At 40.0% G+C, this 25,909-nt stretch overlaps 1 protein-coding gene across 12 annotated transcripts in view; it reads right to left on the minus strand.

The window, feature by feature from the left end:
* si:ch211-285f17.1 (sickle tail protein) overlaps positions 1-25,909 on the minus strand; it is a 587,788-nt gene that overhangs the window by 210,573 nt on the left and 351,306 nt on the right. The window contains exons 1-2 of one of the 12 annotated variants that reach the window (XM_041184081.1): positions 3,946-4,177; positions 2,492-2,556 (exon numbers count right to left, since the gene is read on the minus strand). The exons of 9 other annotated variants lie outside the window; for them this stretch is intronic. Coding sequence is in view for 1 of the 3 variants with exons in the window: in XM_041184077.1 (XP_041040011.1) it covers positions 3,990-3,992 (3 nt within the window). In the remaining 2 variants the exon portion in view is untranslated. Of the gene's footprint in view, positions 1-2,491; positions 2,557-3,945; positions 4,178-25,909 lie in introns of those variants that run through there. 2 more of the 12 variants (XM_041184077.1, XM_041184078.1) reach the window with 2 other exon arrangements.

Raw genomic sequence — 25,909 nt, forward strand, 5'->3', positions numbered from 1 at the left:
CTCTTTGCGATGAGTAGCAAAAATATATTTAAAGGAGAAGCTGGGTAAGTTCATGGGGGAGAAATTCCTGAGAGAGATGATTGAGGTAAGAAGCAGCTGGTGCAAAGCATAAACATATGCACAGGTCTGTTCAGACAAATGGCTCGTTTTTGTGAAGTAAATGCTATGTAACTGCATGTAAAAGAAAGAGCTGGTACATTCAAGACTGAGCTTGTAATGGCAGGAGTAATCATTACCAAACAACCTCTTTGGCCTTGCAAAATGTAAGTTTACAAGTGTGGAATCCCATTACCTCAAATTAAAATTAGTATGGAGATATTCAAGTTTTGTTTTTACTTTTTCCATCTGCCCCTTATTTTTCTCCCTTAATTCCATCTGCATTTTCCCAATTTTCATTTTGTTTCTGGCACCATTAAAATTAAATTTACATTTCCTGGTTTGAACTCTGCTTGGCTCAGTAAGGATTTTCACTCTGAATGGTTGAAGAGACTCGTTGTTGCATGCACTGCTTGAAGACACCATTGAGCCCTTCTAGAGGTCAACATGCTGGAAAAGATACTATATTGGAGGAAATCTCCATTGACAGGCCTGTGAAAAGTCTGCTTGGGATTAGCAAGTGTTGTTCCTTCGCCACAGGGGAGAGTCTAGGCCACTTAATTATCAACATAATGCAAATGAAGCAAACCATGCTTCAATTACAAAACCACTCTATCTCAAGATTTTGAATCTGGACATGAAAGTAATTTAGCATCCATTTCCTTTCAGGTCTCTATGAATCACTTTAAAAGTATACAAAAACATCCTAAAGATGGAAATTGTGGTGACAAATGTTGAGTTAAGACAACCTTTTCCAAAATACAGATAATCATTTCAGCATCCAATCTAATCAACACAGAAGTAGCAAACACCATCTGGAAAGAATAGCATCCCAGCAGGTCAAGCAGTTTTGTTTCCACTTGGTAAAGGATGATTGCATCCTAATTTATTTTACACATATTTTAATGAAATTAGAATGCACTTTACATTAAAAATCTATGTTTCAGAACAAGATTAGGTTTTAAAAACATAATGAACCATCAACATAAGAAATCAAAGAGGTACTGTTCTTTTTAGGAAAGAAACACCATGTCATTTTGCTTCACGGTCAAATGTTGAGAATATGTTTTAAAATACAGTGGCATGAAACATCACACAGAATGTGACAGATAAAGCAACTTGTTAGTTTTAAATAAGAAAATATTCAGTGGGATAAGCAGTGATTGAAAACCAGTTTTATCGGGAGAATTTCAAGAATAGAGTTCTTTAAAATACTCCAAATTTAGGTAATTAATAGAAATCTGGTACCAATGTAAATAGATTAATGCACATTCAAAGTAGAGGAGCAGAATTAAGATTCACTTCAGTGTCACCACCCAGAGAGAAAGTTTCAGGTGTGCTTTCGTTTCATTACTAAAAACTACTAAAAGTGTCTGAAGCATTTCTAAATTTGGGCATTTCAAGGTGCTGGGCTCCATTATTGCTTTGCTAGACTACACAGTTCTTATACCATAGAGATGATATATGAACACAGACAGCTAAAACAAACATAAGGCAGGCAAGTTCAATTTTCAGTTCAAATAGTAAGGTTGCACACAAGTTTTGCATTAACTAAGGGTCATACTTTCAGAAGATACTGAAAGCAGCATTTTTTTAAAAATTGCAACCTCCAAAGAGAGAAATGCTACTGACTACCTGCATCACCATTCCTACAGTATAGTATTTGGATAGATTCTGCAGTTTATGCAGTAAACAAACGAAACCCCAGGAAATAACTGATACCAATCTATTTCCATGAGCAATCAGATACGGGGTGGGGGGGCACGAAATCAGGAGACTGTGTCAGGCAACATTGTGCAGTTGGTGAAAAGGACTTTTGTACTCGAATCACTACAGGGGATTAGTTATTGTTACAATTTAATGTCACTGCACTGCAAACACTTCTGCCAATTTTTAATGAAATCTGAACTAATGTTTAATTCAGTACAATGACATTTAGTTTGTACATAGCAAGTACCAAAGCCTCCTATTGTGCACGTACACGTTTCATGGAACCTGGAGACATATACAAAAACAGAAGTATCGCAGCTGTCAGCTAAATCACATGACAGCTTATAGCTCCACCCAGGAAATGCCAGACTCAACATTTTAAACGAATCTAGGGAAATTATCTTGGAGACTCAAAATAAGAGAACAAAGTACCAGAAGTAACAAAAGGTACCATTCCATTTCCCCCCAAAAAGCTGGATGCATACGAAGTTAATATCATAATGTCATTAAATTATAAAGCACATTTGATATACTATTATGCATTACATAAACTTCTTTCATAGAATGTTAACAGCACAGGAGGCCATTCAGCCCATCATGCTGGCTCTTTGCAAGATATCTAATCAAGCCAACTTCTGCACTCTTCCTCATTAGCCCTGAAAAGTTCTCCTTTTCAAGTACTTACCTAATTTATTTTCAAAAGTTACTACTGAAGCTGTTTCCACCATCCTTTCAGGCTGTGTGATACAACTGAAAATAACCCAACAAATAAAAATGAATTTGCATCCAATTCAGGTTCTTTTACCAAAGATCTTAAATCTGTGCTCTCTGTTTAATGATCCTTTTGCCAGTGGAAACAGGTTCTCCTTTTCTAGCCTATCAGAACTTTGAGAATTTTGAAGGTCTCTTAAACCTTCCTTTAACATTCTCTGCTCCAACAACAATTCCAGCTTTTCTGCTCTTTCCACACAGCCGAAGCCCTATAAAAACATAAAGTGCTGTAAATGTTCAGCAGGCTGAGCAGCATCTCTGGAGGGAGAAACAGGGTCAATGATTCAGGTCGGTGACTTGTCGCATGGCCGACAGCTGACGTTATTTCAGCTGACAGCTGTGATGCATTTTGGGAAAACCATGAGCACTTAGTCCCCAATAGGCCAGCCGTCAACTCAAAGCAAAAGAAATCCTTAGGCTACACATCCACACTTTCCACATGTACAAAAGATGCCTGTAAACATTTCCCTTTTTGAATTACCAGTGGTAATTATCAGCCCATGTTCAGGTCACTAATAATGTTTGACTCTAATTAAAGTGGATGGGGAAATATTTTTCTGTTGGTTGCTTAAAACACATTATTAGCCTTAACTGCTACATGATTAATTTCCCACCATTAAGTTCTTTAAAAAAAAACTTCAATAGTAACAAATACCGTTAGACCTACTGTTGATATTGTACTATAATTTTGCTTTCTCAGTTTTAGGTGAGACATGAACTGATACCCATAAAATAAAAAACATTATTGCAAAGAATCTGGCATAAAGAACTTATTGTATTTGCCCTTCTGCACAAATGGTGAACGCAAATGCTCATTTTATATTATATATGCCCAATCTGAGATTAATTGTCATTTGGAACCCATGGATTAATGACAGTAAACACATCTACTAAAAGGCAAACCATGACTAACAAACTTGGTTGGGTTCTTTGATGAAGGAACAGATATTACTGATGTGGCATTGTACAGCTGACATTAGGTATAGAAACTTTCAAAAAGGGTTTAACAAAATACCACAATTAAAGTTCGGGTCAAGAATCCATAGGCCTGAACTCGAAAAGTTAGTGCTCGAAACATAAGTGGAAATTTTAATCAACTGCGGCTAACTTCAAGCTCAGGTGATGCCAGGAGCCTGTGTCTATCCAGGAAGCTGGCTGGGTTGAGCTGTCACCAACAGTCACAAACTTCAGTTTCAGATTAAAACTAAATAGAAGTTCATAATTATTAAATGATTTGCATTTTATCAATTAGTAACGTATTTGAATTCATTTCACCCACTGCAATTCAACACAAGGACAACGAAAGTAAACAGATGCAACCACTCTTCATTTCATACAGGACAGGATTCACATTTGACCAGAACTTACCTGCTACCACTTTCAGAACAGGACTACTCTCTTGCAGAGCCTACCATTTCAGCGTGAATTACACTTTTCTAGCCTTTACATCTTCAAAAGTTGAAATCAATGAGGAATCAGCACATCTTAAAATAAAAATCACACTTCACTGCAACACCTATTTTCTTTCATGCCACCATTCCAGCACTACTACCTTCTAAGCTAGTTCCTGAAACTAGGAAAATTCCCATCATTAGAACAAAGACATCCATTGTAACAACAAGTTTTTTTTCTTCCTTCCCTCTGGGGAACAGACAACACACATCAGGTGATAATGAATAAATGATTATGTATGCACATGTTTGATCCAATCGGAAGAGTCCAATTATCAGATCTGTTGGCTGCTCATCAAATGAACCCAGCCAAGGCAGTCATTAATACAGGATATTACACTGTGTTGCAGCAACAGAGTAAGCAAAAAGACTCAATTTGATCCAGCTACATGGGCTATTCCCACAATAAAATGCTGTTGAATAAGTTTCCTCTCACAAATGTAAAGAATTCAAACTCAGTTTCAATTACATTCAAACCATGTTGTCAACAATCTCTAATAACCTGTGTAAGCCAAGTGATTCTTTGTATCTTTTACAGTTTTTTCTGGTGAAATATTCTATTTCATATAAAAATATACCAGTAATTATATGCTGTTTTTAACATATACTTTAATCCTTCTTACTTTGTGCTGCCTACACAGTTGGGAAAATTTACTATGTCTCATGACAATGGTGCTTTCAAAGTATTTAACTATGAACACAAATCATGGAGGGAAATTCTTTTGTGCTTCTCAAATGTGCTGTGATCCAGCAGAACACTCAGTTTCACTAATACTGTGAATAATTCTTCTTAGCAGCTCAAATATATTAAGTAATTTGAGTTAGGTTTCCAAGCTACGTGTATTAACTCTATAACTTCGAGCAACTCGATCAGTCAGCTTCTGAAAGTTATTCTATAATCATTCATTTTAAAAAGATAACACTTACTTTGCACCTAAGTAAAATTTAAATGAATATGCAAAATAGCAAAAAATTGCTACAGCATGTTGACCATGTCCAATAAATAATAATGAATATACTAACATGATGATCATTACATTGGAAAGGATGTTGCAGAATATTCACTTTTCTTCTTCTAAACTTGGATCTTTCTTGATGTGCATGCGTTATGATGATTATAGTTAATACTAAAAGACTATTCCCTATCAAGTTGAAAGGTTGGGAGAATTCTCTCTGGGTGGTCAAGTGTACTTGAAATGTTCTAACAGCAGGAACTAACACCTAATTCTTCAACAGGGATTTAGGTTTCAACTCCTTCTGAAATGCTGGATAAAAGGTTATACTCTTAAAACAAGTTTTCCCTTGAAGTAGTCTCTGGGTGGCTCCTTCTAACTTTATTAAGATGCATCAATGATTGATTGTTGTGTCCAGAAAACAGAAAGGAAATGCTAGGGATCATAACCCCCTACACAATATGTTCTTCAAAACATTCAGGCAAAATATACATATTAGATAGCATAGAAACCAACTCACAGATTATTAATAAGTGATCTTTCCTACAAAAAAAAAGTTGAACAATTATCCTAATTCACTCCAAGTCCAGTTTACCCATCACTCCTGTACTCGCTGACCTACATTGATACAGCAATAGCTCCATTTTAAAATTCTTATCCTTATGTTCAAATTTCTCCTTGGGCAGAATCTTCTGCTCGGCGAGCAGGAGTGGGCCCCACCAACGTGTAAAATGATGCACGGTGACGTCGGGCACGCGTCCCAATGTCACCGCACATCATTCTGATCTTCCGTTCAGGCGCACGCTGGAGTCGGTTGCATGCCCGCCAAATGGTCAAAGGCCTGTTGAGGCCATTAAGCAAACAATTAAGCCAATTGAGAAAGCCGCCCATCCAACCTTAAGGTTGGCGGGTAAGCGAAGAGCCCAGGTGGCCTTCACATTTTTCAAGAAACCTCATCCGTGGGCGGGGTGAGGTTTCATGAAGGGCTTATAACATTAATAAATATTTTTGGAACATTTGAAAAATATGTCCCAGTTCATGTGATGCTGTCACATGAGGGGACGTGTGAATGATTTGCTAGCTTCTTTATTTAAAATTCATATTGTGAAATTAATCTCCCTAAGGCAGCTCTATGCTTCAGGGAGATTTCTGTGCTCTTTTGTGTGCATACACGAAAGAGCGCAGGCCCTGACTCCCCTCCTCCCCCCACCCGCACAGGTAGCGCTGAGCACCTCCAGGCACGCGTCATGCTGGGTGGGCCTTAATTGGCCCACCCACGCAAAATGGCGGCTCACAGCCGATCGGCTCTACACCTGCCCGCGCCCACTCCCGACTGGCCTGCCCGACGGGGGAAAATTCTCCCCCATGGCCTCACCCCTCACTATCTATGTAACCTCCTCCAGCCCGCCAACTCTCCAAGATATCTGCGCTCCTCCAATTCCAGTCTCTTTTGCATCCTCATCTCAAACGACTCTGGTATCCTGAATTGTTCTATATGGACTGCAACAATCAATCTCTAACAGCAGTTTTTTTGCATTTCTTCCACAAATGAGAGAAAGTTTTTAAAAATTCTTTTATGGGATGTGGATGTCGCTGGCAAGGCCAGCAACTGTTGCCCATCCCTAATGGCCCTTGAGAAGGAGCAGCTTGCTCTGCCATTTGAGTTATGAGTTAACGTCACTGTGGGTCTGGAGTCACATGTAGGTCGGACCAAGTAAGGACAGCAGATGTCCTCCCCTAAAGGGACGTTAGTGAACCAGATGGGTTTTTATGACAAATAATGATAGTTAGATTCGCACCCATGTTCCCATTGATTTAGACCTCTGGATTACTAGTCCAAAAATATTACCACTACACGACCATCTCCCCAGGTGGAGGGTTGAATTTCAGATCAACACTAAGAAAATTGGAAGATGGAGAACGAAGAAACCCACTTAATTTTGGCTGTCGCTACAATCATATTTTTCCATTTCTGCTTATCTCAGCAGTCATAGTAAAGTTGGTGGTAATCAGTCAAAATAATCAATCAATATATTTCTGAGAAACATATTTTTCAGAAAGACAAAAGAGAAAGACTTGCATTTACATAACGCCTCCCACAACCAATGGATGTCTCAAAGACCTCGTATATTTCAGACCACATATAATTTTAGATTTTTTTTTAATGGCAACACATGAAAAACCTTAAACAACCTGCAATCCTCTAAAGGTAATTAAATATTTTGAAGTGTTTCACTGAATCAGAGCCAGATTCTCATATCTGTGAATGGCAAAGATGAAAGTAACAAAGGTGAAGTGGTGATCGAGGCAGGAAATATTGTGAAGGTGTAATTAAGGTCAACTTCAAAGTTAGGTTCAGCCTGAATGTCTTTTTGCTTTTTTTTTTGTGGGATGTGGGCATCACCAGCATTTATTGTCCATCCCCAATTGCCCTTGAACCATTGCCATTTTAGAAGGCGTTTAAGAGTCAACCACATTACCGTGGATCTGGAGTCACGTGTAGGTCAGACTGAATAAGGAGGGCAGATTTCCTTCCTTAAAGGGCAGATGTGAACTAGATGGGTTTTTACAACAATCAATTCATGGTCACCGTTACTAAGACTAAATTCCACCAGCTGCCATGGTGGGATTTGAACCCACGCCCCCAGGGCATTCGTCTGGGCCTCTGGAATACTAGTCCAGTGACATTGCCACTACACCACCATTACACCACAACAAGTTGTGATCACCATGTTTAAATGTTTCCAAGCCAAATTACTAAGGAGTCCACACCAATAGTTTCTATTTGACTTATACGAGTATTGACTCTCTTTCTAAGGACATGATTCACTTATTTACGCAATAAGGACTTTGGCTTAGGGCCAAAACTATGGATCTCACAAGTTTGCTTAACAATCCTGAATACTATTGGAATTTAACCAGTTGAAACTGTGTTAGCTTCCCACCAAGTCTTGAAAAATTATAAGAGCAGACAGCTTTGCCCCTTGAGTTTCATTCAGTAGGGATCAGTTGTTGGATAGATATCCAATGTTAAATATTACAGTATTTAAAGAAGCAAAGATAAATATTCCCTTAGTGTGCAGCTTCAATTTGTGAATAGGTTTTTAATATAAAGTACTTAGATAAACAGCTTGTTTCCATCAGAAATATGGCACCATGGAACAGTTAAAATCAGGCTAACTTCTAAATACAAATGCCTGCACTGAAAGGTCTTGTTTCCCCCTGTCTAGACAACCTATAAATTGTATTGGGATGTATATACTTCTCCTACAGCAAGGCTCAATAACCAGCTGTGTACATAACAGGCAGACATTAAACAATATATGTGATACGGTCAAATTGTAAAAATTTTTTCCATCAAAACATGGTGCTGTCTTGAAAGACTAAAAGATAGTGGCAAACCTATTAACATGATTCTCAATTATTATTCCAAAATATCGTATTCTTAACAGTTAATTCTATTTCTCCACTTCTGAAGTCTTTTGTTTTCTCATTGGGTTCCCTTGGATATTAATTGAAGAAAACAGCTTCTGAGGCCTCTGCCAATGGTCCTCTGCAACTGACCACCAGGAGGTGTAACAGAGCAGTCTGGGGTCTTGCCTATTAATCTGTCCCTTCCTGATTGTACAATAGTTTTTTGGCAGAGTTCTAACAGTCCAGTCAAGACTGGCAACTCTCACTGGATGAGGAACATGTGTGGAAATCCACAGCACTACTAGTTCAGCATTTCACTTCACCACTCAACACTTTGCAAATGGTTTTTGGTACTCAGCATTAATATTTATGGAATCTGAGGAAAAGCCAACTACTCAGGATTTCCACATCCAAAGGACAAGAGAGAGCTTTTTTTTTCATTAAATGTAGGTACAAATAACCAAGTCCCAGTTCAAAATTATTAAATAAGTAAAAGGAAACAGTGTGCTCCTCAACTCTTCCCAGGATGAGGATTGTCAAAATAATGTTTGCAGAAACCAACATGGATGCCTATTTATGCCACACAGTATTTTCCAACACTGCTGCAGGAGATCAACAGGGTAGTGTCCCAGGCCCAATATTTTCAGCTGCTTCATCACCTTCCCTTGATCATAAAGTCAGAAGTGGAGATTTGCACTGATGATTGCTGAATGTTCAGTTTCATTCGTAACTCCTGACATACTGAAGCAGTTCACGCGTGTATGCAGTATGACCTTGGTAACATTCAGGCTTGGGGTGATGTGTGACATGAATATCACTTGCCACTTAAGTGCCAGGCAATGATCACCTCCAACAAGACAGAACCTAACCATCTCCCCTTGATCTTAAATGGCATTATCATTGTTGAATCCCCCACCATCAACATCCTGAGGATTTCATTAATCAGAAACTGAACTGGACCAGCCATATACATACTGTGGCTATAAGAGTAGGTCAGACGCTGGGAATTCTGCAGCAAGTAACTCATCTCCTGACTCCCTAAAAACTGTCCACCACCTACAAGGCACAAGTCAGGAGTGTGATGGAATATCTCCACTTGCCTGGATGAATGCAGCTCCACCAGCATTTATTGTCCATCCCCAATTGCCAAGCTTGACACCATCCAGGACAAATAAGCCTGTTTGATCAGCAGCTCATCCACCATCTTAAACATGTACTCCCTTCCCCAGTGGCACGAGCATCAGAGTGTACCATCTACAAGATGCACTGCAGCAACTTGCCAATTAAGGCTCTTCAACAGCAATTTCCAAACCCGTGACCTCGTCCACCTAGAAGACAAGCGCAAAAGACCACCAAGTCACACAGCATCCTGCCTTGGAACTATATCATCATTTCTTCTTAGTCGCTGGGTTAAAATCCTGGAACTCCCTTCCTAACAGTGCTGTGGATGTAACCTACATCAGAGGGCTGCAATGATTCAAGAAGGCAGCTCACCACCACGTTCTTAAGGGCAATTAGGAATGGACAATAAATGCTAGCCTTGCCAGCAATACTGACATGCCATGAAAGAATAAAAAGAAATCATTCATTTCACTCTAGAAAAAAACATAAAATACCACAAATGAGAACAGTTTCAAAAAACATCTCATAACCCACAAATAGAATGATGTTAAAGGAATATTTGGGGAACAATGAAAACTGCAGTCGTGATGACAGGCAGCACACAAACCTGAACATGCAAATACCAGTCACCTGAAAAAACATCATGAAACACCCATTTATCCACAGAATTTATTACTTTGCAAACAAAGTGGTGCAGTTATCAATGCCAATATTCGATCTGACACAAATTCATTGCCTACATGTTCTATAGTTTATAAGAGGGCTGTCGCCACCTAGCTCCCAAATTCATCTTTTTGTTTTGTGTACATAAAGTAAATGATTAGACTTCATTCATAATGACTCAAATTTCGTTTTTGCTCCATTCCCTGACCGAAAGGAGAGGCAAGTATCCTCCTTCAGTGTGTCTCCATGTAGCTAACTACTGGGGAGTTGTTTAGGTTCAGGGAATGTTTTATTTCCGCCACCTTTTATTCTCTTTGAAGGAGCACTTTTGGTTCACATAGTGCCTCCCGCAAGTAACTCTACTGTGATGGGGAATTTTATGTATAGGAAGTCATGAGCATTCACCCATGGTGCTAAAAAACGTTAAAAGCGTTAAACGTTAAAAAGCTGCCCACCCCCCCAACAGTTGTGGTGCTATTTTATTGAAAAAATTACTTAGCAAATCAAAAATTGCTTGGTTGGCAAACCTGTCACTAATTGTTTCAGAGCATTCTTAGCAGAACTTCAGAGGTCAATGTTGAAACTTAAATAATATTGTGAATTTGTTTTTGAATTATGAGCCATTTCAGAGAGTCCTACATCCGTGTCATATAGATGAGAGCACTGTAATGTAACGAAGGTTGCCTGTCAATGTAGGTTATGGAGTGAAAGAGACTGACGAAGAGATCAAATTGGGTATTAGTCAACCATACACCTATGGGACAACATATAAATGAGAAAGAGACTATAAATATATTATGCGCATTAACATGCAAGGGTGAGATTTTCACCATTGCTGGAGATATACAGGCTGTATTGGAGTTGGTCAGAGTAGAGCCACATGTGAACCAAGGTTGAGTGGTGTGGAAGAGCATGAATTGGTCCACCATTACACATGCTGCATTGAGGTGAATAGTATCCACTTGTCACAATCATAAAGGATGTCAGTAATTTCTACCAGAGCTATCTTGATGCTGTGTTAAGGGCAGATATTGGACTGAAGATATTCAAACAGGGAAAAGAGCTTAGGGTCAGCAGCATTTATGAACAAGTACATTACAGCCCCCTCATCTCTAGGACATAGACGTAGAAATCTCTGAAATGGTTCGGAATTCAAACACAAATTCATGATTTATTTAAGTTTCAATGTCAACCTCTGGAGTTCTGCTAAGAGTTCTCTGAAACTATTAGTAACAGGTCTACTGGACAAGATATTTGGATTTACTAAGTGTAGGAGGATATATGTAGTTAGGATAAAAGCTTGGGGGGAGATGCAGAATAAAGAGTTAACATCAGGAGTACCTGATACTGATGTAACTACTGATATAATTATGATCCAAGGTCACATGACTAAAGTCTGAGATCTGGAGGGAAGCAGAAATACAACCTTGTGTAGAGTACTGAGATGTACACAGATCTGTAAATAAAGAAGAATTGTTTTTACTGTTATGACACAGCTGATGGTGAATGCTGAGTTGTTCAAATCCAAGAAGGAAATTTGAAACAACTGCCACAACTTGTTTTGCAGTTTGTATAAATTTTGAGATGCATGCCTTGAATTCAGTAGTAAAAAGACCACCAAGTCTTACAGGTTTTACAAAACTAGATTAACATTTAAAAATAAGGGAAGTAATTTTTAAATACATATATAGATCGACAAATTACTACTATGATAATTTCTAAATCCCCTAATCAATCTAACTTCCAATTAAGGCATCAGTAAGACACATAGGGCAGAATTTTTCAGTTGGCATGCGGGGACGGGCCTGACATGCCGACGCTTAAAATAACATGCGATGATGTCGGGCATGCATCTTGGCATTATCACGCAGTCCCACGATATTTCCTTCAGTGGGCGCACACCAGAGTCAGCTGCACGCCCGCCAATATGTAAGTGGCCTATTAAGGCCATTAAGAAATTAATTTAAGTACTTGTTAACGCTAAAAAAAAGGCCTAGTGGCCTTCGCGTTTTTTAGGAAGCCTCATCCACAAGCAAGATGAGGGTTCCTAAAGCTTTTATTCAATAAACAACATTTTTCTCATGCATATAAAAACATGTTCCATCTCATGTGACACAGTCACATGAGGGGGCGTGTTTAAGTAAATTTATAAACCTTTCATTTCATAATGGTAATATCGATTCAATCTCCCTGAGGCAACTCCATGTCAGCACGGAGCCGATCGCGGGCAGCAATCGGCTCCACAACCGCCCCTGCTGAGCATGCCCACCGTATGAAAAATCATGCCCATAGATTTTAAAATTCCCAGGCAAAGAAATATGATAAAAACAAAAAAACTGCGGATGCTGGAAATCCAAAACAAAAACAGAATTACCTGGAAAAACTCAGCAGGTCTGGCAGCATCGGCGGAGAAGAAAAGAGTTGACGTTTTGACTCCTCATGACCCTTCAACAGAACTTGAGTTCGAGTCCAAGAAAGAGTTGAAATATAAGCTGGTTTAAGGTGTGTGTGTGGGGGGCGGAGAGATAGAGAGAGAGAGAGGTGGGGGGGGGGGGCGGGGTGTGGTTGTAGGGACAAACAAGCAGTGATAGAAGCAGATCATCAAAAGATGTCAACAACAATAGTACAATAGAACACATAGGTGTTAAAGTTAAAGTTGGTGATATTATCTAAACGAATGTGCTAATTAAGAATGGATGGTAGGGCATTCAAGGTATAGCTCTAGTGGGGTTTTTTTTTTATATAATGGAAACAGGTGGGAAAAGGAAAATCTTTATAATTTATTGGAAAAAAAAGGAAGGGGGAAACAGAAAGGGGGTGGGGATGGGGGAGGGAGCTCACGACCTAAAGTTGTCGAATTCAATATTCAGTCCGGAAGGCTGTAAAGTCCCTAGTCGGAAGATGAGGTGTTGTTCCTCCAGTTTGCGTTGGGCTTCACTGGAACAATGCAGCAAGCCAAGGACAGACATGTGGGCAAGAGAACAGGGTGGAGTGTTAAAATGGCAAGCGACAGGGAGAAATATGATTTCATAGAGCAGAATTTTATGGCCCCGTTTCAGTGGGGACAGGGCCGTAAAATGTGGCGAGATATCCTAAACCCCATTGACTTCAGCGGGAACATAAAATCCCGTTGCCGTCAAATTCTGCCCATAGTGAAACCATGGGTGTTTGCATTCAAGAAATATGATACCCTGAACAAATTGAATTTCAAGTGAGTTTTCTTAACTTCAGTCCTTTGAAGAAAGCAGCTTGAAGCAAAAATGCTGAAGGCTTTTTCACACTTGTAGGAACTTAAAATGCCTTTCCTTGCAAACAGTCTTCTCTGCTTTATACATATTTTCCTCCTTGAATGCAAACACCCATGGTTTCACTATGGGCAGAATTTGACGGCAGCGGGATTTTACGTTCCCGCTGAAGTCAATGGGGTTTAGGATATCTCGCCACATTTTACGGCCCCGTCCCCACTGAAACGGGGCCATAAAATTCTGCTCTATGTCTTTGGACTTTATCTTCCTGATAATAAAAGCCTCTCATAGCACTAAGTTTTACCAGTAATCTTTGGGAAAAATAAACACACTGTTTCTAAACTTTACCTGGCTAGGTGACACATTCCGCCCCTCCTTTGAAAACAACCTAGTCTGGTTTATTTAAAAATGCAAATGTTCCTTTGACACCTATGTTTCTAAACTTCCCCATGTTTACCTGATTAACATTTCAAACTTACCTCCTTTTCTTACATCAAAGCACTCAGACTAGCTGCCTCTAATTCAATTAATTCCCTTACACACACACACCCACACAAACATTCCAATATTACTCCATTTTACAATAAATTCCAATAATATTGTGAGAATTATATCTTCCGTACATCCCCCTCCATATTGAAAAATGAACCGTCATAATTTTAATAGATGGCTTCATTTTTATAATCCCATTTTATATTATCTCCTATAGATATCTATATACTTACTTTATTATAGTACCAGATGCATGCATTAACATAACAATATTTATACAAATCCTTTACATCAACAGAAATCATTCCAGTTCAGAATCCAGGGCCAGGATTTTGCCCTCATCTGGTGGGCTCAGCGGAGGCGTGTGGAAGCAGTCGGGAAATCGACCACCACCTACAATCAGGCTGTGACCATGATTTCACGCTGGCAGGCTAATTAAGGCACCCAGCGTGAAACACGCACCGCAGTACTCAGCACTGCCAGTGTCTGTGTGTGTGTGTGTGTGTGTGTGTGTGTGTGTGTGTGTGTGTGTGTGTGTGTGGGGGGGGGGGGGTGGGGGGGGTGTGGGGGGAGAGGGCGAGCAGGGAACTTCCCAAGTGTGCACAATGAAGACTCCCTGAGGTACAGAGCTGCCTTAGGGAGCTGGAGATTTAAAAAATTAAAAATAAAAAATTTCAAAATGTTAAAAAAACATGTCCCCTCATGTGACTGTCACATGAGCAGGGACATGTTATTAATGAAATGTTAAAATTTTTATTCAATTTTTAATTACTGTTGGAAACCTTATCCCGCCCGTGGATGAGGTTTCCTAAAAAATCCAATGGCCACTTGACCTTTTCGCCTACCCACCAATCGTATGGTTGGACGGGCAGTGAAAAATGTCATCTATTGGAGCTTTAATGGCCTTAATAGGCCTGTTAATTGTCGCCGGTCGCGCTGCCGACTCCCGCGCATGCCCACCAACTGAAATATCACACAAGTGCGCAATGACGTCGGGACACTCATCCGAAGTCATCACACATCATATTATGCTCGCTCGGGTCAGGCGCACGCCATCCGACAAACGAAAAATTCTGGCTCAGGTTTCTAAATGTCCAATTTTCCCTCTAAGCTTCGAATCTTGATAAAGCATCCGCATCAGGTTTTTTCATCCAGCGACATATATAATCTGTAGTTTAAATGTTTGCAGTAATAAACTCCATCTGAATAGCAATGCACTTCTGTCTCAAAATTTATCCAAAAACTTTAAAGGATTGTGGTCTGTGCAACAATTATTTCTGATGAATTGTTTGCCACATACATCTCAAAATGCTGCAATGCTAACACCAAACCCAAAGTCTCCTTTTTGATCTCTGAATATCTTCTCTGTTGTGCATTCAACTTCCGTGAAAAAAACCCTATCGGTTTTTCAATTCCAGTGTCACCTTCTTGTAACAGTCTGGCCCCAATGCCTATATCACTGGCATCGATGGCCCATTTAAATTGCTTGGTGTAACTGGGTACTGTCAAAAATAGTGTCGTAGTTAATACACTTTTCAAATAATCAAATGCCTTCTGACGCCCCTGTGTTCATTGAACCTTCTTGTTCTTTTTTAATAGTTCAATCAATGGAGCAACCACACTGTTAAAATTGGTACAAATTTCCAATAAAACCCACCCGTGCCCAGAAATCTCAAAACTTCTCGTTTTGTTGGAGGCACTGGGAAATTGACGATTGCCTTGGCTTTCACATCTCTCGGAGCCACCTTACCATGTCCAATGGTATGGCTTAGATACCTAACTCGCCTTTTGCAAATTCACTTTTCGCCTAGTTTATCACCAAATTAGCTTCTTGTAATTGAGTAAATAATTCTTCCAGATGCTGCAAATGCTCCTCCCATGCAGGACTGAAAACTATCAAATCGTCAATATAAACAGCACAATTGCTCAGACCTGCAACTACTTTGTCAGTCTTTGAAATGTCGCAAGTACATTCTTCATACCAAATGGCATGACTTTAAACTGATATAGTCCATTTGGCATCACAACAGCCGTTATCTCCTTTGCTCTCTCTGATAACGGTACTTGCCAATATCTTTTTAGCAAGTCAATCTTTGTGATAAATTTTGATTGTCCCACTTTCTCAATAAAATCCCCCAACTGTGGTATATGATATGAATCCGCATTTTTGTCACCTTTCAATAGGCCACACACAGTCTGTGTTCCATCCAGTTTCAGTTACAGTACAATAGGTGAATTCCAGCTACTGCAACTAGACTCAATAATATAATTTTTAAGCATGAAGAGAATTTATTTCAATACTTGTGATAACTTTGCCGGATTTAATCTATAAGGATGTTGCCTTACCGAAGATGCAACTTCTACAGACATATCATATATAGCTAAATCTGCCCTCCCCAACTTATTTCCACAAATATCTTTGTGTGACCACAATAGTTTTTCCAAATCACTTTGACACTTGTCTGAAAGGTAATTCAATATTATATTTAAATTTTCAAGTATCCTCTCATTATCCAATTTGTTTAAAGGAAAATCAATTTCAGAATCCTGCATTCCTACTTCTTTCTCATTATCTACTACCACTAACACCTCTCTTTTGGTCCTCTTCCCTGTCAAACTACTATCTAAGTATATTTATATGACACACCCTCTGCTTCTTTCTTCTGTCTGGGGTATTTATTAAATAATTCACTTCACTCAGTTTCCTTTCAATCCTGTAAGGCCCACTAAACCTTGCCTTTAATGAATCACCCAATACTGGTAACTGAACTAGCACTTTCTCTCCAGGAACAAGATTCCGAGCTGTAGCTTTCCTGTCTTTCATCACTTGCTGTGATATCTTTAAATGTTCCCTAGCCAACTCACATGCTCTATCCAATCTCTCTCTGAAGTTTGATACATAATCTAGGAGAGTAGTTTCTGAATTATGACCCAGCAATTTCTCATAAATTAATTTCAGTGGTCCCCTTACCTCATGACCAAAGACTAGTTTGAAAAGAATAAAACCAGTTGACGCATTAGGAGCATCCCTAATAGCAAATAACAAGAATGGATTTCCTCTATCCCAAGGATAATCCTGGCTGTACACTCTCATCATAGTTTTTAGAGTTTGATGCCATCTTTTCAAAGCCCCTTGTGACTCAGGATGATAAGGTGTTGACTTAAATTGTTTTATCCCCAAACTGTCATTACTTCCTTAAACAGTTGTAACACAAAATGTGAACCCTGATCTGATTGTATTTCCTTAGGTAAACCATATCATCTAAAAAAATGTAATTAACTCTTCCACAATCTTCTTTCTTGTAATATTCATCAAAGGTATTGCCTCAGGAAACCTGGTAGGCATATCCATTATTTTCAGCAAGTGCTTATTTCCACTTTTAGTCTTAGGGAAAGGTCCTACACAATCAATAATGATCCTAGTAAAAGGTTCTTCAAATGCTGGAAATGGAATTAAAGGTGCCGGCTTAATCACTGCTTGTGGTTTCCCTATCACCTGACATGTATAACATGTTCTACAGAATTTGATTATAGCCCAAAAAAAGTTTATGTGCCTTCGCTTATGTCTTTCTAATTCCTAAGTGTACCCCCATTATAGTTTCATGAGCTATCCTCAGAACCTATGCCCAAATGGGATAACAATCTGATACACCTCCCTCCAGCTTTCATTTGCTGAAACATGATATAGCCTCCATTTTCTCATTAAAACATTGTCCTTAAGGTAATAACATTCCGGAATACATTTTGCCTGTTTCTGAGAAAGCTGTTTGATATAGACATTGTAATTGCAAATCCTTTTTCTGTAACTCCACTAACCTCCATGAGTTAAACACTTCAAATAAATTGTACTGAATTGTCCCCTAGTCTTTCTTCCTGAACAATGCTCAGCTAATTGGATTTCAATACCTTCTTCCTGCCTTTGAAATGCCTGTCCTTCTTGTTTCAACCTATGAGCCTGTGATCTCGTTATCACACAATCTGGAAACAATCCTGGGTGTACTCTCTGCAACGCTTCTTTTGAAGACACCTCTACAGGCTACTCAACTACTATTGGCATCACCCATATTTGTGATCCAGCTATATCATTGCCCAATTGAACTTCTGCAATGGGAAAAATGTCCACCACTCCAACAGTCACTTCATCTGTTTTCCACTTACTCTTTAAATTTACCTTCCACAGTGGAACAGATTTAGCATCTTCATGAACCCCACATATTATCTCCTGTTCCTGCAGTACTCCCTCTGAACAACAAATGTCACTATCCCAAAACATTAAGGATGGACTAGCCCCTGTGCCTCTTAAAATTTTAAAATCTTTACCTATTCCACCCTGCACACTTGAAAAGACTTTCTAAAATCTCTAAACATCTCTGCAACCTGCTCCTCTGAGTTCTCTTGGGTAAATTGTGAACACATTCCCACTTTTTTTTACCTGTCTGATTCTCCCTGATTTGTCCACAAACCACTGGCTTTTCCTGTACCTGAACCTCAGGACCCACAGTACTCTTACTTCCAGTACTTTTCTGCACCCCTATAATTCCAACAGATTTTCTCTGCAATTTCCAGCATACTGACCTCTTGTAACTTTACAATGAAAACACCTCAATTTTCAAACTACCTTTCTTTTTATTCTGAGAAAAAACTTCCAGCGAATTTCCACCTTTTCCTTCTCTTCCCTGACTATCCACCTTCCTTTCACCTTTCCGCTTTCTATCCTTTTCCAATTTGAAAGGGTGACAGAGAAAAGCTCTGTGAACTAACTCAGAATCATCAGCTGTCTCTGCTGCCTGCCTTACTGCTTCAATTCGCTGTTCCTCCACATGATTTCTCACTGCCGAAGGAATTGAATCTTTAAGTTCATCCAAAAGAATTACTTCTCTAAGAGCTGCATACATAGTCTCTATTTGACCCATATCCATCGGTCAAAATTACTTTGTACTACTCTTTTGAACTCAATATAAGTTTGCCCAGGTTGTTTTCTCATATTCCTAAATTTCTGCCTGTATGCCTCAGGAACTAACTCATATGCACTCAAAATAACCTTTTTACCACATTAGAGTTCACTGATATTTCTTCTGAAAGTGACGCATTAACCTCATGTGCTCCACCCACCAACCTGGATTGTAATAACAATGTCCAGTTTTCCTGTGGCCATTTCATCTGTTTAGATATCTTCTCAAATGAAATAAAGAATGTTTCAATGTCTCTTTCCTCAAACCTTGGAAGCATTTATACAGATTTAAACATCTCCGCACTGGGTTCTGATCTGGAAATAAGTCCTTCCTCACCTACTGGCATCTCTTTTTTAACTGCCTGCATTCTAAGCTGGAATTCTCTCTCTCTTTTTCTCTTTTCTCATCTCGCCATTTCTAATTGCCTTTCTTGTTTTCTTTCTCTCTCCTGCCTTTCTGCCTGTTCACTTTGAAATGCCCTTTCTTTTTCTGCTGCCTCTAGTTCCATTTCTTCATTTGCAACTGAATTTGAGCCCATTCCAATGACCCACCCCTTGGAGAACTCAGGCTCTCAGGTGTTCCTTACAATTTCAAATGCTGTGCTTTACCTTCAATTATGACTGATTTCCTCACCCCTGCAAGTAATCCTAATTGTAATTTATCTGCCAATTCCATTAACTTAGCTTTACAACCAGCCAAAGTTATGACTTCAATGCCCAGGCAAGTCTGAGCAACCGCCAAAGTCATATTGCAGTCTCACCTCTACAGAAAAATCTCACACCAACTCCTGAATTCAAAGTGCGTCTCGTATTCATAACCTTAAGATTCACCAACTCCACCCCAGTCAAGGAATTTCAAATACGTCCCTGACGAGCCCCCAATTTTTATGATGACACAGCTGATGGTAAATGCTGAGTTGTTCAAATCTCAAAGGGAAACTTGAAATAACTGCCACAACTTGTTTTGCAGTTTGCATAAAATTTCAAGATGCGTGCCTTGAATTCAGTAGTAATAAGACCACCAAGTATTATAGGTTTTACAAAACTAGATTAACATTCATAAATAAGAGAAATTATTTTTAAATACATACATAGATCTACAAATTACTACTATGATAACTTCTAAATCCCCTAATCAATCTAACTCCCAGTTACACTTTGGTTAAGGCAACAGTAAGCCTCATAGATTTTAAAAGACCCAGGCAAAGAAACATGATACCCTGAACATGTCGAATTCCAAGTGAGTTTTCTTAACTTCAGTCCTTTGAAGACAGCAGCTTGAGGCATGGATGCTGAAGGCTTTTTAACACTTGTAGGATCTTAAAATGCCTTTCCTCTGCTTTCTACATATATTCCCATGGTTTCACTATATCATTGGACTTTATCTTCCTGACAATAAAAACCTCTCATAGCACTAAGCTTTACCAGTAACCTTTGGGAAAAATAAACACACTGTTTCTAAACTTCAGCTGGCTAGGTGACACATTTCACCCCTCCTTTGAAAACAATCTAGTATGGTTTATTTAAAAATGCACATGTTCCCTTGACACCTTTGTTTCTAAACTGCCCCATGTTTACCTAATTAACATTTCAAACCTAACTTCTCTTCTTACATCAAAGCCTCTAATTCAGTTAAGTCTCACACACACAAACAGACACCTATAGACACATAGACATATTCCACTATTACTCTATTTTACAATAAATTCGAAAATAATATTATGAGATTTATTATATCTTCCTGACATTACGAATAACAGTCTGTGGTAGCATTCTTAGGATAACAGGCAAATCCTAAAGAAACCCCACCTAGACCCTGAACCCAAGATGAAACACTAAGTGATTTGTTCAATAAAAGAGCAACAAAACTGGGAGGGAGGAGAGGGCTGTTAGGGGGTTAGGGTTGATGTAATGTTTATTAGCACCACAATGAGGAAATGCTCATAATTTCCTATACATAAAATTCCCCATCTCAGTAGGGTTACTTGGGGAGGCACTAAGTGAACAAAAAGTGCTCCTGCAAAGGGAATAAAATGGAGTGGAAATAAAACATGACCTGAACCTAAACAACTCCCCAGTAGTTAGCTATATGGAGACACGTTGGAGGAGGATATTGCCTCTCCTCTCAGTCAGGGAATGGTGAAAAAACAAAATTTGAGTCATTGTGAATGAAGTCTAATCTTTTACTTTGCTTACACTAAACAAGATGAATTTGGGCACTTTGTCCCAGTGAGTAAAAGCACCAACTGGCATAGCACTAAGCCATTCAGACATGGTGCAATTCCTAGTTTGCTCAGGGTTAACTGATCCCAGCTACTGTGGCAGCAATGAAGATGTCACAATTGGTTGCTGAGATAAGGGAGAGGGAAAAACCTGACAAAGGTTGCTTCTGATCACATTAGTAACCCTGCTCATAAGTGCTTCTGTGATCGCTGGATCAGAATTGAAGCTGTGAAATCTTTAAATAGCTGAACAGTCTACTACACACAAGCCTACATTTTCTGGTTAGCATTGTTCTAATTATAATCTAAACCCATTCACATTAAATGGGTTGATGCCAGTGTCAGAATATAATCAATTGATAATCCAGATTTCACTGTTAAGGCTCATGTTTGAAAAATGGCCGCTTAGGTGAGCTGTTGAATGGGTGGATGGAACAAGAGTCCAGAAAGAGTTAGTGGCTTCAGAACAGCAGGTATAAAAAGGAAGAATTCAGGAGAAAAGTCAAATCAGATCACAATTTCAGCGTTACATTTTTATCTGCAAAGCAACCTTTAATAGCTAGGCATGCGGTTTTCAGGTCTTGGCTCAGCGATGCAGGTGACTCACTCTACTATTTCCACTTCCTATCTCAGGGTATCTCGGTAAAAAATAACCAAAGGCAGCTATGAGATCAGAAAGAAGCAATGAATTACAAGACCAGCTGGGCTTCTATTTTAACCCTTCGCCCACCCAAAGCCCCAATGCCACCTCCTCCCCCAAACCGCTCCCCACCCCCCCCACCCCCCCCCAACACGCCCCCCCCCACGACCCCACCGCCCAGCAGGTCTGGTGGCTGAAACCTGCCACCTTCCGGGCTGTTTAAATTTTCAGAATCCCAAATCAGCCCAGCAATGAGGCAAAGGGTAAACGACAGCCTAGCTAACATTTAACAGTTGCAGCCCAGGGCCTTTAAAATAAAAATAAAATAAACTAGGGATCTCCCACATTGTGGGCTATCTGGCAGCAGATCCAACATGGGAGGGCGTGTTAAGAATTAAAAATCAGCACCAACTCCTTGTCATCAGGAGGAGAAAGGCTGCTTCCCCAATACCCCTTGAATGGTCATGCATCCTCCCCAGCCCAGGCCGCCTACCAATCACGCTGGAACCCCCGACACGTGATCACCGACAAAGCCCTCCTTCCAATGGCTGACAGGTTCCCAGCTCCATTCTCCTGCTGCTAATTTCTGCCACAGCCATAGGCACACAGTAAATATGGCCAAGTGCAATCTACTACATACAGGCAGTCTTTGCCTCTGCTAATGCTTATCAACAACAGTTTGTATTTACATTGTTTTTTAAAACAGAAAAATTTTCCAAGGCATTACAAAAGACTATAATCACTCAGAGAATGATGCCAAACCAAATGAGAGAATATTAGGAGCGGTAACTAAAAGTTTGGTCAAAGGGTTTTAAGAAGGTCTTTGATCAAAAGGATTTGGGAAGGGACATGGATAAAGGTTCCAGTAGCAGATTGGCTGAGACAAGGACAGAGATGGGTGATGTTACAGAGCAGGAAACTAGCAGTCTGTGTGACAGAAAGGATATGGGATCAGAGTTTCAATACAGGGTCAAATGCCAGTATTTAGTCAATTCAATTCACTGCATGTGATATCAAGAAATGGCTGAAAGCACTGGATACGGCAAAGGCTATGGGCCCTGACAATATTCCAGCATTAGTACTGAAGGCTTGTGCTCCGGAACTTGCCGGGCCCCTAGCCAAGCTGTTCCAGTACAGCCACAGCACTGACATCTATCCGGCTATGTGAAAAATTGCCCAGGTATGTCCTGTACACAAAAAGCAGGACAAATCCAACACGACCCCATCAGTCTACTCTCCATCATCAGTAAAGTAATGGAAAGGGTCATCAACAGTGCTATCAAGCAGCGCTTGCTTAGCAATAACCTGCTCACTGACGCTCAGTTTGGGTTCTGCCAGGGTCACTTAGCTCCTGACCTCATTACAGCCTTGGTTCAAAGATGGACAAAAGAACTGAACTCCCGAGATGAGGTGAGAGTGACTGCCTTTGACATCATGGCTACATTTGACCAAGTGTGGCATCAAGGAGACCTAGCAAAACTGGAGTCAATGGGAATCAGGAGAAAGGAGAATAATCCCCATTGGTTGGAGTCATTCCTTGCATGAGGAAGGTGGTTGTGGCTGTTGGAGGTCAGTCACCTTAGCTCCAGGGCATCACTGCAGGAGTTCCTCAGGGTAGTGTCCTCAGCTCAACCATCTTCAGCTGCTTCATCAATGACCTTCCTTCCATCATAAGGTCAGAAGTGGGGATGTTCGTTGGTGATTACACAATGTTCAGCATCATTCGCAACTCCTCAGATACTGAAGCAGTCCATGTCCAAATGCAGCAAGACCTGGACAAAATCCAGGCTTGGGCTGACAAGTGGCAAGTAACATTCGCGCCACACAAGTGCCAGGCAATGACCATCTCCAGCAAGAGAGAATCTAACCATCATCCCATGACATTCAATGATTGAATCCCCCACTATCAACATCCTGGGGTTATCACTGACCAGAAACTGAACTGGCTACAAAAGCAGGTCAGAGGCTAGGAATCCTGCGGTGAGTAGCTCACCTCCTGACTCCGCAAAGCCTGTCCACCATCTACAAGGCACAAGTCAGGAGTGTGATGCAATAGTCTCCACCTGCCTGGATGAGTGCAGCTCCCACAACACTCAAGAAGCTTGACACCGTCCAGGACAAAACAGCCCACTTGATTGGCACCACATCCACAAATATTCACTCCCTCCATCACAGACACACAGTAGCAGCAGTGTGTACCATCTACAAGATGCAATGCAGCTCCTTGGACAGCACCTTCCAAACCCACGAACACTACCATGTGGAAGGACAAGGGCAGCAGATAGATGGGAACACCACCACCTGGAAGTTCCCCTCTAAGTCATTCATCATCCTGACTTGGAAATAATTCACTGTTCCTGGAGCTCCCCACCTAACAGCATTGTGGGTGTAATCACACCACAGGGACTGCAGCAGTTCAAGAAGGCAGATCACCACCACCTTCTCAAGAACAACCAGGGATGGGCAATAAATGCTGGCCTATGAATGAATTTTTTAAAATGCTACAATCGGATTGAGAAAGTGAAACCAAGCAAGGGCAGTCTCACTTGCTGAACAATAGAGGAGAGGAACTGAAGGTGAAGAATGCAGTCAACCTACCAAAAGGTTGATGAAGAGGAGGAGGAATGTTATAGCATGATCATAGAAGATGTTATTTGTGACTTGGAGTAAAGCTCTGCTATCTGTCTCAAAAGCTACAATTGATCCAGCATCCACAGCCTTTTGGAAGAGCATTCAAGATTCCAACTACCCTTTGTGTGAAAAATTTTCAGTGAGAAATCCGCATGGGGTTAGAATGGAGCGTGGGGATGAAGTAGAAAATGAGGATTTTAAGGAACAAGCAAGAAATTGTAACAAATTGAAGTATTCAATGGGGTAGCGGTGCGACGGGGTGAAATAAGGTGTCATTTTCAGCAGTTTGGCAGGGTGAGAGGTGGAAATTATAGCTAGGTGATGAGGCTTTGCTAAAAGTTAAGGTGTCATCGCTTATAAGCCAAGTTTCCATAAAAGCCATGGTGTCAAAGCAATTATCCACGAATAACATTATGGCAAACAATTCTTGAGTGATCAGACACCTTAAAAGAAATGCTGAGAGAGGAGGAGACATGGTGGCAGAGCCCAAGAGGGAAATAATGAGTAGAACAGGAAAGGGAGTTGTCAAGCTAAGTCCCCACCGACTCTGCTGGGTGGGAAGGTGAAACAGAGAGAGGATAGGGCAGTTGGTGATGCAGCTTGCAAGGAAGGAGTTATATCAATGGGTCCTTTGGAGAATGCCAAGTGAAGCACAGAAATAATCGTGTGCTTAATCCAGGAGAATTCAAGATCAATACAATTCTTTTCAATAAACACTGCAGAATTAAAAACTCTGCCAATAGCAATTAATAGTGCACCAGGATAAATGGAAAAGAGAAAGCAACGTATATTAAGTAGAATTTTCTAATTGTCAATTATCAATATGATACATAGGCTGCCTTCCGCTTGCACTTTCACTTCATGTTAATAGATTTTATTTGATACGTTCATAACACTCAATTGTTACAATGTACAATAATTACAATGGGCTAAATTTGACATTCTTGTACTTCCAGCATTGAGCCTTGCTCGAAAAAAGGTTGGATGAGACATTCAGGCATGGTGCTGTCGGTTAGGAAAATTGGGAGGATTGCAAATCAGATGCACTGGCTTTTATGCCTGAATGCACAATTCGGCCTCTATTGAGTGAGGATTCAGCCCAAGAGAAATAACTTACAAAATGTTCCCCACTATCCTTCACCCACAGAAATTAATTGCACACAGTTACATGCTTTACAGTGGCAACGATGAATATACATGGAGTCAGAAAGCTATACAATATAAATGAAAGAACACTGTTCAGATGAAAAAAAAAATCCATTCTAATGAAAGATTACACTGAAATATTAACCTGTCTTTTCTCTTTACAGATGCTGCATATACTGTTCTTGTTTTGATTACCCTGCATACACAAGTCATAGTTCAGGAGTCAGAAATAACTTGCAGACAGGAATATTTCAGACAGGTCTGTCACTCCTCATGTCTAAAAAACAGAAAAATGAGCCAATTTCTTCAACTCTTAGTATTCCTTTTCATCTCTGGGTTTAGCTACCTGTCAAAACATTTCAATCACTTCCATTCAAAAAGTTGAAGATCCACTCCAGGCCC

This window comes from Carcharodon carcharias, chromosome 3 (assembly GCF_017639515.1).
Source record: "Carcharodon carcharias isolate sCarCar2 chromosome 3, sCarCar2.pri, whole genome shotgun sequence".
NCBI lineage: Eukaryota > Metazoa > Chordata > Chondrichthyes > Lamniformes > Lamnidae > Carcharodon > Carcharodon carcharias.